This window comes from Alexandromys fortis, unplaced genomic scaffold (assembly GCF_014885135.2).
Source record: "Alexandromys fortis isolate MF-2015 unplaced genomic scaffold, M_Fortis_MF-2015_v1.1 scaffold_3, whole genome shotgun sequence".
In the NCBI taxonomy this organism is placed as follows: Eukaryota; Metazoa; Chordata; class Mammalia; order Rodentia; family Cricetidae; genus Alexandromys; species Alexandromys fortis.
Window position 1 is genome coordinate 13,935,357 of NW_026067909.1, and position 11,596 is coordinate 13,946,952.

An 11,596-nucleotide genomic window follows, 5' to 3' on the forward strand; every position below is an offset into this window, starting at 1 on the left:
CACCCAAATAAACTGTCAATCAGTATTTTCTCTGCTGAACACTTTGGAGAGGACTGTATTTCAGGTTCAGCTCTAGATTGGCAGCCAGGAACTGTAGCTGCCTGTGAGAACTTACCAGTGGAGGGGGTTATTGTTTAAAATGTTTTGGTAAGGGGCTGGAGAGATGGCTCAGAGGTTAAGAGCATTGCCTGCTCTTCCAAAGGACCTGAGTTCAATTCCCAGCAACCACATGGTGGCTCACAACCATCTGTAATGGGGTCTGGTGCCCTCTTCTGGCCTGCAGGCATACACAAGGACAGAATAGTGTATACATAATAAATAAGTAAATAAATAAAGTTTTGGTAAATTGAAATTTCTATCTCAATAGGCTTTCCACAAATAGGATAATGTCAGTTATATCGTTCTTAAGGAATTATGTTTATGTGGCTTAGCACACACCACTTTAGTACCTAGATGTGTAATTGAGAAGCCAGCTGTATTTTTGGAACCCATATAAGTCTGTACCTGTGTCTCACACCTGTAGTCACAGCAGGAAAATAACTGACGGTGTTTTCAATCTGTTGGTTCTATAAGAACAGTGTCGGTAGTGGTGGGATTTTGTGTGACTGGAAGTTTCTACCTTGGTGTACTTTGTTTGGTCTTTGTAGCAGTTTCCTGTGGCTGCTGGAACAAACTGCCTGGCTCTTGGTGGTTTAAAGCAAGTGAGTTTCACAGTGTGTTCATGTATCACCTGGCTCAAGGCAGAGTGTGGAGAGGAGCTAGCCACAGCTTCTCTGTCTCTCATTCAAGGATATTTTTTAGCATTAGGGTAGCTTACTTAATAACGAACTAGAAAAATGATACCTGAAAGTATAGTCTTGGGGTAGCTTACTTGGATGATTCAGGATTAATCTTTTTATAAAGCCCTAAATTTAATTTAAGAATAGCATCTTCAGAGAACCTTTTCCTCATAATAGTCACAAGTACCAGAGGGTAGACCCTAACAAACGTTGCATTTTCAGCCCTCTGCCTTCTTCTTTAGAGTAAATACCCTAGCCAACTTACCACGATCAATGGTTTTTGAAACTAGCCTTCATATTATCCTGAAAAGGTGGTAGGTGAGGCTCTATAGAGATGTTTTTGACCTCAGACCTGATTCTCTTGGCTCCAGATGAAGGTATGACATTGAGAGCATCTGGAAGAGTTCTTGATTGACAGAACAGGTAGATCTGACCTTAGTTGTATAGAATCTAGAAATAGAAATTGGAAAGAAATTGCAATTTGTTGGTGTGTGTGTATCTTGTCATACAGGTATAGAGACCTGTTCTTTGATTCTTTGACTATAGGTACTGATAAACACTTGTGGGACATCTTCAATGTAGGGGGAGGCATCCTGTGAGTTTATAGGAATAAATAAGCTTCCTTCTTTTGTTTCCTAACACTCTTACCACTCTTAACACTCCTGGCTTCTCAGACGGAATGCTTTCCAACAGAACAGTCACAGGAGCAAGAACTGGCCATAAATTCATGGTTGCTGCTGGGTGGTGGTGGCACACGCCTTTAATCCCAGCACTTGGGAGGCAGAGGCAGACGGATTTCTGTGAGTTTGAGGCCAGCCTGGTCTACAAGAGCTAGTTCCAGGACAGACTCTAAAAAGCTACAGAGAAACCCTGTCTCGAAAAAACAAAAACAAAAACAAAAAACAAACAAACAAAAAATCATGGTTGCTTCCTAGAAAATTGTCAACCTAGTATTTGTCCCATCAAACTGCCTAAAGTCTCTATAAGAGCATCCAGTGCCCTTAACCTCTTAACCATCTCTCCACCCCTCTCTGCAGAATTTTTACAAGCAGTTTGTGACAAACATTAAACAAAAAAGTACCATCTTGAAGTTAAAAAGAATTGGAAGCAGAGTTCTCCAAGTGGGCCAAGACTGTCAGCTCAGGAGCACTGACCAGCACTGCACTTTCATCCAGAGACTTGGTGGTTCCATTGTTGGTGGACATAGGGCAAGTACGTTTACTAAGATAACTATGCTTTCTAATGAAATGGGCTAAACTATCTCAGCTTTGGTGTTTTTTCTAACTATAAGTAAATAGATTCATTATAGTCGTTTAGGGAAAACAGTCCCTCCTCCTGTAAATGCAGCTGTCATGTTCTCATGGGAGGAGCCTGTGGTAGTAGATTGGTGCTCTTTTCCCTAGTGATACTATAACACAATATGATTGCAAGTTTCCATTTCATTACTTTTGGAATTATTTTGTGCTAGTTTTGAGGCAGGGGTCTCACTATATAGCTGGCCTCATTCATGATCTTTTGTTTACAAAAGTGCTGAGATTACAGGTTGTCGTGCCTAGCTTTTGTCATCCCCCTCCGTCCCCCCACAGGGTTTCTCTATGCAGCCCTGGCTTTCCTGGAGCTCTGTAGGCCAGGCTGGCCTCGAACTCACAGAGATCCACCTGCCTCTGCCTCCCAAGTGCTAGTATTAAAGGTGTGTGCCGCTACCACCCTGCAACCTTCCTTTCTTTTAATTCCCTAAATTTCCATACTGGTTCTAAACAGCCCCCACGCTCCTGTTTAGTACTAGAACCTGAGAAACATTACCTCTTTCCCCAGTTGTTGATCCACTCACTCTTTGTTCCTTAGTGTTGGTGAATCAGCCTCTTGGGAATGATGCTGCCATTCCTAGTGCAATCACTGTATGTCTCCTCAGAACCTAGTTGCATCATTTTTAGATGCAGGGTCACCTCTTGGTACTTCATCATCTTCCAGCTAGATAAGCATGTTAAATAGCAAATTCTTGATGTATTCTTTGGCAATATCCTACACAGAAACAATGTATCTTGATCGTACCCCCAACTCCTCCCTTCACTCCTCCCAGCAACCCCCAGCACACCCTTTCTACTCCTTATGCCTCCCTGTCCTTGTAACCCACTGAGTGCAGTTAGTGTTGCCTGCTGGAGTACTGACCAAGGCTGCAGTCTTGATCTTTTGCAGATGACCACAACTGGAGTGCGCTCATGAGCGAAACGGCTCCATCATGTCCAGAAGACAGCACTTAAAGTACTCCTCCCCACCACCCTGCTCTTGTGTTCTTTCCACCCCTTCCTCTCTGATGCTCTCTTAGCCTTGGAGGTAGGAGTAGGTTTGATAGAGATGTCCCATTTTGGGCTGAGCACTCAATAATCATTTATTCTCAGCACTTTGACCAGTTTTGAATCTCTACTCCTACCTCAAGTGCTGACCATTGCAGAAATAACTTCTCCGCCCAAGGTTGAGGGCAACACTGACCTGTATATATAAACATAAATAGTTAGGAGGCAGTTTGACATGCCCATTTAGCAAGTCAGCAGTAATAGGTTCCCACCATCACTACCCTTCCCCCATTTTCCTTTGAGGCAGGGGCTTACGTGTTCAGCAGACCTCAAGTTGAGGCTTGTGTTTTAACTACTAATCTTCCTGCTTCTGTATCCCAAGTTTTGGGATCATAGGCATCTATTACCATGTTCACCAGTTGTTAAAGTTTAGCACTAGAGCTAGACAGGTGGCTCGGCAGTGTAGAGCACTTACTGCTTTTTCAGGGGCTCCAGGGTTAAGTCCTTCCCAGCATCATGTAGCAGTTCACAGCATTCTGTAACTCCAGTTTGAGGTGGTCCAGTATCTCCAGGTAGCACACTCCCTGAAGCACTTTAAGTCCCAGCATTCCAGAGGCAAGGGCAAGGTAGATGGGTGGTATTTGAGGCCAGCCTGGTCTACAGAGTGAGTTCCAGGACAGCCAAGAATACACAGAGAAACCTTATCTCAAAATACCAAAATAAATAAATAAATAAATTTTACTTAAAAAGTAAAGAACAGTGCATGCTCTTAACTATTGAGTCATTTAAATCTTTAGTCTTCCAAATAAATAAATTAGACCCTAAAAGCCATCTCAATCAGTCTATTTATAGCATCCCTCAATCTTTGAGTTTAATTTACATATATCTTTCCTGACATTTGAGATTTCTTTCTTTTGCTAATCTTCTTTCTCCTGCCATCTTTTTCAGTACATACTCTATATTCTTCAGTGCATGTTTAGAGACACAAATCCTTGTAGGATGCTTATTTCTTAGCAGGGCTGTCATCAGTGACCTGTCCTGACTTGCCTTCTGAATCTCTGCAGCCTGTACCCAAGATGACTCTTCCTTCAATTGCTGTTCCTGGCTGCTCTTTGTGCCTCCATCCTGCTCCTTGTCCTGGGGTGCTTTGTGCTCACCTTGCTCTTTTTTTTTTTTTTTGTAAGATTTACTTATTTATTATGTATACAGTGTTGTGTCTGCATGTGTGCCTGCAGGCCAGAAGAGGGCGTGTGGCCTCATTATAGATGGTTGTGAGCCACCATGAGGCTGCTGGGAATTATTCGGGACATCTGGAAGAGCAGTTTAGTGCTCTTAACCGCTGAGCCATCTTTCCAGCTCTGCTGGTCTTCTCAGTTCTTAGACTTACTTTATCTACACTCAGACCTAGACAAATTTGGTTCTGTGACTTGAAGTACCATCAGCACCGTGACACCACATGGTATCCCCAGCTTATTTCTTAGTCCTGTGTCGGTTGCTCTGGTCTACTTGGTTCTCTAGACAGTATTCTAGAAATGATTAAAGCCTGAGATTCCTGTAGTCTTTGTCAACTGCCTCAGGATTCTTCATTTAAACTTAATGGGTCCTCATTGTCTCACTTCCACATTTAGTTTCTCAGTAAGTGCTGTCCAAGAAACATTCAGAGAATTCATTAAGCCAGCCATTTCTTGCTACCTATGCAAGCCAGTGGTATATCTTTACTTTTAATTTGTGAGCTTTTCACAACAGTAACCTGCCAGCATGATTATTTAAAATTGAGGTGGATGCTAATACCACTCTGCTTCCTCTGTTTCTGAAGGAATAAATGCTATCTTTAATGGCTTCTAAAAATCTTCTTTCTGTGGCTTGTTTTAGCCTCTCTGCCCTGCCCTGCCCCTCTACCCTCTTGTCTGCTCGGCCACACTAGACTGTAAAGGTGTTTCTGCCTTAGGCTGGTGTTTGCCTTCTCTATTCCTAGTACACTTTTGATTGCAGCTAGCTTCCTCTCTTCCCTTAGCTTTCTGAGAAAAAAAGTTATCACACCTGCTTGACCAGAATCATTCCTGCTAATACTGCTTTCCTGTTCTTTAACAAGTATGTGCTGACAATCTTTTTTTTAATGCCGTTATGAATATCAATGTACAGGTATCGTGTAGTTCCTACTTTCAGGGTTTTTAAAGAGATATATTTATGTGTGTGTTATGCCTACATATGTGTGTGATCTATATGCAAGCCTGTTCCTGGGGAGGCCAGAAGAGGTTGGTGAATCTCCTGGAACTTGAGTTACAGACAGTTCTGAGCCACCATGTGGGTGCTGGTTACTGAACCTGGTTCCTCTGCAAGAACAAGTGCTCTTAACTGCTGAGCCATCTCCTCAACTTCTTAACTGAGTTTTTTTGTGTTTGCTTATCCAAATTTATTACTGTGTCTGTGCCATGGTGCACATGTGCAGGTCAGGACAACCTCTGCCTTTATATAGGTCCTGGGAATGGAACTTAAGCTGCCAGGCCTATGAAGAAACCCCCTTATCCACTGAGCCATTTGAGTTTCTTTGATTATTTATCGTTTCCTGGTGTTTTCCCACAGGTGGGCCGGGAAGATGGGTCAGTTGGTAAAATGCCTAAGGAACTGAGTTCAGATCCCTAGCACTCATGTAAAAGCTAGATTTAGCAGTGTATCATGAAATTAGATAGCAAGCCAGCTGGGTGTGGTGGTCCATGCCTTTAATCCTATGTCTGGGGAGGAAGAGACAGAAAGGTCTCTGTGAGTTTGAGGCCAGCTTTGTCTGTACAGCATGCTTCTATGCAGAATCCTTCCATTCCAGCAGAGTCCCCTTCAGGAGCATCTGGTGAGCGGTAGACTCCTGGCACAAGTGCCCCCTACGCTCTGGACCTGTTTAGACAACAGCGTCATTGACCACAGTGGATCAGCCCTGCTGTGGTTGTTCTTAGCTGTTGATCTATGGTCTGTCACGGTGAGAGCAGCTTACAGTGACTAAAGTGCGGTTGCTAGGATGATTTGCTGCTGAGCTTTTTCCTAGAACTCAGAACAGATTTTTTTGGGTAGAACTTCAGGTATGTTAAATTTCTGTTTCATGAATTTTCTTTTTCTTTTTTTTTAATTCTTTAATTAAATTTAATTAAATTAATTTTTTAATTTATTTATTATGTATACAATATTCTGTCTGTATGTCTGCAGGCCAGAAGAGGGCACCAGACCTCATTACAGATAGATGGTTGTGAGCCACCATGTGGTTGCCGGGAATTGAACTCAGGACCTTTGGAAGAGCAGGCAATGCTCTTAACCACTGAGCCATCTCTCCAGCCCCATGAATTTTCTTGAAAAGAAAATTGGCCTCTTGTCTTTACCCTGGCAGATGGTACAATGAAGAAATGATTTAAAACAGTTGTTCTCAACGCTGTCGTGTGCACCACACACAAGTTTCATCACACTGGGCTTCTTTGAGTCCCGAGTCAGACTCTCGGCTAGAATTTAAAGATTCTGCACAGAGTAGTTGCTGCTCTATTGGGACCCAAGTTCTGACCCAGCACCCAGGTCAGGCAGCTCACAAATCTGTAACTCCAGCTCTATGGGATATGATGTCCCTTTTTGGCCTTTGTGGGCACTGGCACAAACATCACATAAAAGCCATATCTATCAGTCCTGTTCTACAGAGTTAACACTTCGTACTCCTAAAAACACATTCTTTGGTCATTATTAATAAAGTGTGTGTCACATGGGATGGTCTTTGGACAGATTTCCAAAAGGACCAAAAGAACTTGAGATTCTCTCTCTTTTTTTCTTCTTTTATTTTCTTTTCTTACCCCTAGAGGCACAGAACCAAAGTACTGAGCCAAAAGCATAGATAGTAGCAAATAGTAGCAAGAGAAGTAGGGAGGTCATAGGTGTTGTCTGTATGTCCTGCTCTATCTGTGTTTGAACTTTAGCATTGTGGGTGTCTAATAAAAAAAAATCTATAAAGAGGTCAGGCAGTAACTAATTCGCCGTTTCAGGACAACATGGACATGTTTCTGCAGTGCATCAGTTTAGACCCCAACCTTTATTAATAGCTGAGAGTTCTGGTCCACTGTGTGTTGTCCCAGACGCTGGGGGTGGAGACAAGAACACTGAATTCTGGGCTGGAGAAATGGTTCAGTGATTAAGAACACTGGCTGCTCTCACAGACCAGGGTTTGATACTCAGCACCCACATGGCAGCTCACACTCACACTCAGTTTCAGGCGATCTAAAACTCTCTTCCTCTTTGGGCACTGGGCATGCATGTGGTGCACGAGCATTGCATGCAGGTAAAACACCCATACACAGAAAATAAAAATATTGAGTCATTGGTTCTATAATTTAAAAAACTTTTATTTGGCCAGTAGTGGTGGCACATGCCTTTAATGCACTCAGGAAGCAGAAACAGGTAGATCTCATGAGTTTGGGGCCAGCCTGGTCTACAGAGTGAGTTCCAGGACAGCCAGGACTGTTAACACAGAGAAATCCTGTCTTGAAAACAAAAACTTTTTTTTTTTTTTTTTTTTTTTTTGCTTAGGAGGGTAAGTTATGTAAAGCGGTGCTCATGTGAAAGGTTGCTTTTCAGGATATGGTTCTCTCCTTTTACCTTGTGGATTCTGGGCATCAAATACAGGTTGTCAGCCTTGGTGACAAGCAATCTCACCTACTCATTCATCTTGTTGCTCTTCTAGAGGACCTGAGTTTGCTTCCCAGCACCCACAACTGCTTGTTAACTCCAGCTCCAGATGCTGTGCACACATGGCATACTGTAATGTAATTCTTTCTTCCCAAGCTTAAACATTGAACACGGTATTTGATCATCAGTAAAAGGTCTTTGGACACAATTCAAGGCTGAAGAGATGGTTTAGTGGTTAAAAGTATATACTGCTCTTGCAGAGGACCTGACTTCAATCTTAGCACCCACATCAAGTATCTCATAGCCCCTCTAACTCTATCTTCCAAGGACTTGATATCTCTGTCTTCCAAGGGCACCAGAATTTTCACATTCCCACACAGAGACAAATACATATACACATACTTTGTTTCTAAACAAAATTTGCTATTTAGATATTTAGCTTATATTTGATGTAGTTCACTTACCCTGTCCTGCAGGAACTTTTCTGAGTTTAATGAAGATCCAACAAGACCTGAAAGACAGGTACAATCAAAGTCCAATAGTACTTGAATTTGAATAGGAACAGACCCAGAGGATAGTGCCTCGGAGACCAGCCCATCAGCCAGGCATCTTTTATCTGTCAACTGAGCCTACCCACCCCCCTTTTTCCTGTCTCTGAAGTCATACAAAGAACTCTGAAGGCACATAGAAATGGATGCTTTGTGTTTGTATCATTCAGGGTGTGCATTCCTTGGCAGTCTTCAGAATTTATCATGATGCAAGGGTTGTGGTTCAGTGCAGAATACATGTTCAGCCTGTGTGAGAGCCTGGCTTCAGTCATCGCTCTCAACAGCAGTTGTCACTTGGAGGTTTCTATGCCTTCGTGAAGAGAAAGATCCAATGTCTGCTGTGGATAAAACCCGGAGAGCTGTACTTAGAAGTGCTGAGTTGCCTTGTTTCTGTTGCAGGCTAGCTGCAGCATTTCACTGTGCACTGACGGAGTTGTTCTGAGGAACTGCAATTTTACACATTCTCACTTGTGCTCTTTAGTCTGACTTGGACTAAAGTGTCATCCTTAGTGAGGTGACATCACAAGCAGTATAGTCACTCATTCCATTAACAACAGCAAATGTGACCTATCAGACTCCAAATAAATCCCTATCCCCAAATCCAGCTCATTAAAGTTGAGATAGTGACTACTGTGTACACATTGCTTCCCTCAATTTTCTTGCCATTGTGAAGCACAATAAAGCACATGTTTCCAAATGGGTATGACTGGTACTTGAATACGGGTCATTAAATTCCTTTAAAGAGTGGAAAAATAGGAAATTCGTATCATGAATCTAATGAATCTAGAGATGAGAGGACACCTTGGGAAAGCTGGTTCTTTCCTTCCCACCTGTGGGCCTGGGAATCGGGTGTGGTGTTGGTCAGCTTCTCACACAGAGTAATGTGGTAAAGGTTGCAGTAGCCCTTATTTCACCTAGATGCCTTTTCCCAAGCTTTCCTAGCCCCGAGAGAGGTTCATTCCCTGTAGTTTCCTAACAGTTCCTAGAGCGTTACCATTGTATCAGCAGGTTCTTGAGCTGTGCCCAGGCAATAACGGCTTTCCACTCTTGGTAACTGGAAAGGAAATGTTTATGGAGCTAGAGGCTGGCTGTGGGAAGTTTGGGGCACTGCAGTCTTGAGACAACACGTGGTGGTGGAAGGGAGACAAGAGTGGTCTGTGTGTCTTACGGTCTGTTGACATGGTCTTTCATATATTTACCTCCCCGTTTTGTTTTGTTTCTCATGTTTTGTTTCTGTTAGGAGAGAACATTGAAATTATTCTCTAAGCTATCTGAAGAGAGTGACTAAATGCTCCTGGGTCAGGCTGTCTGTGGGTATGAAGTGGTTGGGAGACTCCAAGAACATGGTGGTGAATGGCAGGAGAAATGGAGGCAAGTTGTCTAATGACCATCAGCAGAATCAATCAAAATTACAGCACTCGGGCAAGGACACCCTGAAGACTGGCAGAAACGCCGTTGAGAGGCGGTCCAACAGATGTATGTACACGCTTCGTCTCTGTTTTCACTGTGGTGCCACCTTGTTCCTTCAGCTTCCACGTGCTCTTGTCATCACACTCCCCTCTGCTCTCACACAGCAGGAGTCTTTTCATTCTCTGAAGTCCATTCTGATTCTTTTTCTTCTTTTCTCTTTTTTGGTGTGTATGTGTGTGTGTGTGTCTCCCATTATGTTGCCAGAGTTTGACTTAAACTCCTCGGCTCAAGTGATCCTCCTGCTTCAGCCTCCCCAGTAGTTGGGACTACAGACACAATAGCAGTTTTGATTCTTATCATGTAAAATGTGAAACTTAAGTTTCATGCTTTATGTAATTTCTGTGATGCTTATTTACCCATAACTTATAGAAAGTTTATCTGTTCTGTAGGAGTTTTTAAAATGCTACTACTGAATTTCTTATATTTAAGTATAAATAAATGTCTTGATGTAAAATTCATAAATACTTCATGGAGCAAGCTGAACCATACAGTCACCTCTTCTACATAAGGAGTGGACGAAGAAGAGATGGCCCTTAGGGCACCCTCACAGTCCCTGCCATCTGTTCAAATTTCATGGACTGCTGAACTACAGGGAAAGCCTATAAGATTGTTGTGACTGTCTATGGTTTTTGGTGGGGATGAGGCTATTTTTTTTGAGAGTTGAAGAAATTGTAGGATGGTTTCTGTTTCCTGTCTCCCCTCCACAACAAATACCCTAGAACAAGCCTATGCCTGAGTGGATAGTTACAGGAATATTATTCAGAAGTGTTTGCCCATGCTCAGGATGACTCTTTCAATTTCTACTTTTCCTAACATCGGTCAGTCAGTATGGAATTCCTCAGTTGTATTGGCTGGCCTGTTGTAGGTTCAAAACATGGTCTCCTTAGCTTTACTAGTCCATGCTGTTCTTTGGGCTCAGGTGCCTTTACTCTTTCTAGATCTGCTCAGATCACTGTTTCTGTGGAAAATTGGGCATAACTCCTGTTTGAAATTAAGAATGTGAGGGAGCCCCAAACTAACTAGCTCTTCTCTGCGTGGATACCAACTCCCCCCAAAACTGCTATCAGCATAGGCTGAAAACTGCTCTCTCCGTGGTATTGTAGTAGTCCGAAAACTAGGCATTTCTGAAACTTTTAAATAAAATTGTTGACTTCTTGTTTTTTAGTAAAAGGTTTTCATTTAAGTTAAATTGTTGAAGATATAGGATGTGGAGAAGACAGCATCATGCTGAATGTTGTTGGGCAGGTTGAATGATGCAGAGAGCCAATGACAGAGAAGAAGGAGCAAAGTGTTTGTGTCAAAGAAGATGGTCAACCTGACTTAAAACCAGGGCCCAGAACACATAAACCAAACGCTGACAGCACTTGAGATTTTCATGGACAGTGTAGCAGGAAATCGGGTACTACAGCAATCCACTCTCAGCAGTGGGACCAACAATAGGCCAAAGGTGAACAGGAAAAGGGTAGATTTAAACAGCCCCGTAAATGAACTAGACCAGTCAGATATCAGAAGAACATTCTGTTCACCAACAGTGTTACTCATTATTCTCAAAGTACACATGAAACATTCTCTAGGGCATATAATATGCCAGGCTATGTAAAAAAAACATAAGCAAACTTAAAAAGATTGAAGTCGCCGGGCGATGGTGGCGCACGTCTTTAATCCCAGCACTCGGGAGGCAGAGGCAGGCGGATCTCTGTGAGTTCGAGGCCAGCCTGGTCTACAAGAGCTAGTTCCAGGACAGGCTCCAAAGCCACAGAGAAACCCTGTCTCGAAAAACCAAAAAAAAAAAAAAGATTGAAATCATAAAAATTTCTACCATAGAATGAAAATTAGAATCAATACAAATTTTCTA

The 11,596-nt window shown here is 42.6% G+C and overlaps 1 protein-coding gene across 9 annotated transcripts in view; it reads left to right on the plus strand.

Annotated features, from left to right (window-relative positions):
- Kmt5b (lysine methyltransferase 5B) overlaps nt 1-11,596 on the plus strand; it is a 46,340-nt gene that overhangs the window by 7,551 nt on the left and 27,193 nt on the right. For 5 of the 9 annotated variants that reach the window (XM_050137486.1, XM_050137485.1, XM_050137481.1 and 2 more), the window contains exon 2: nt 9,512-9,747. The exons of 1 other annotated variant lie outside the window; for it this stretch is intronic. In XM_050137486.1, the coding sequence (XP_049993443.1) occupies nt 9,588-9,747 (160 nt within the window). In that variant the 5' untranslated portion in view covers nt 9,512-9,587. Of the gene's footprint in view, nt 1-1,816; nt 1,992-9,511; nt 9,748-11,596 lie in introns of all 9 variants that reach the window. 3 more of the 9 variants (XM_050137483.1, XM_050137482.1, XM_050137484.1) reach the window with 2 other exon arrangements.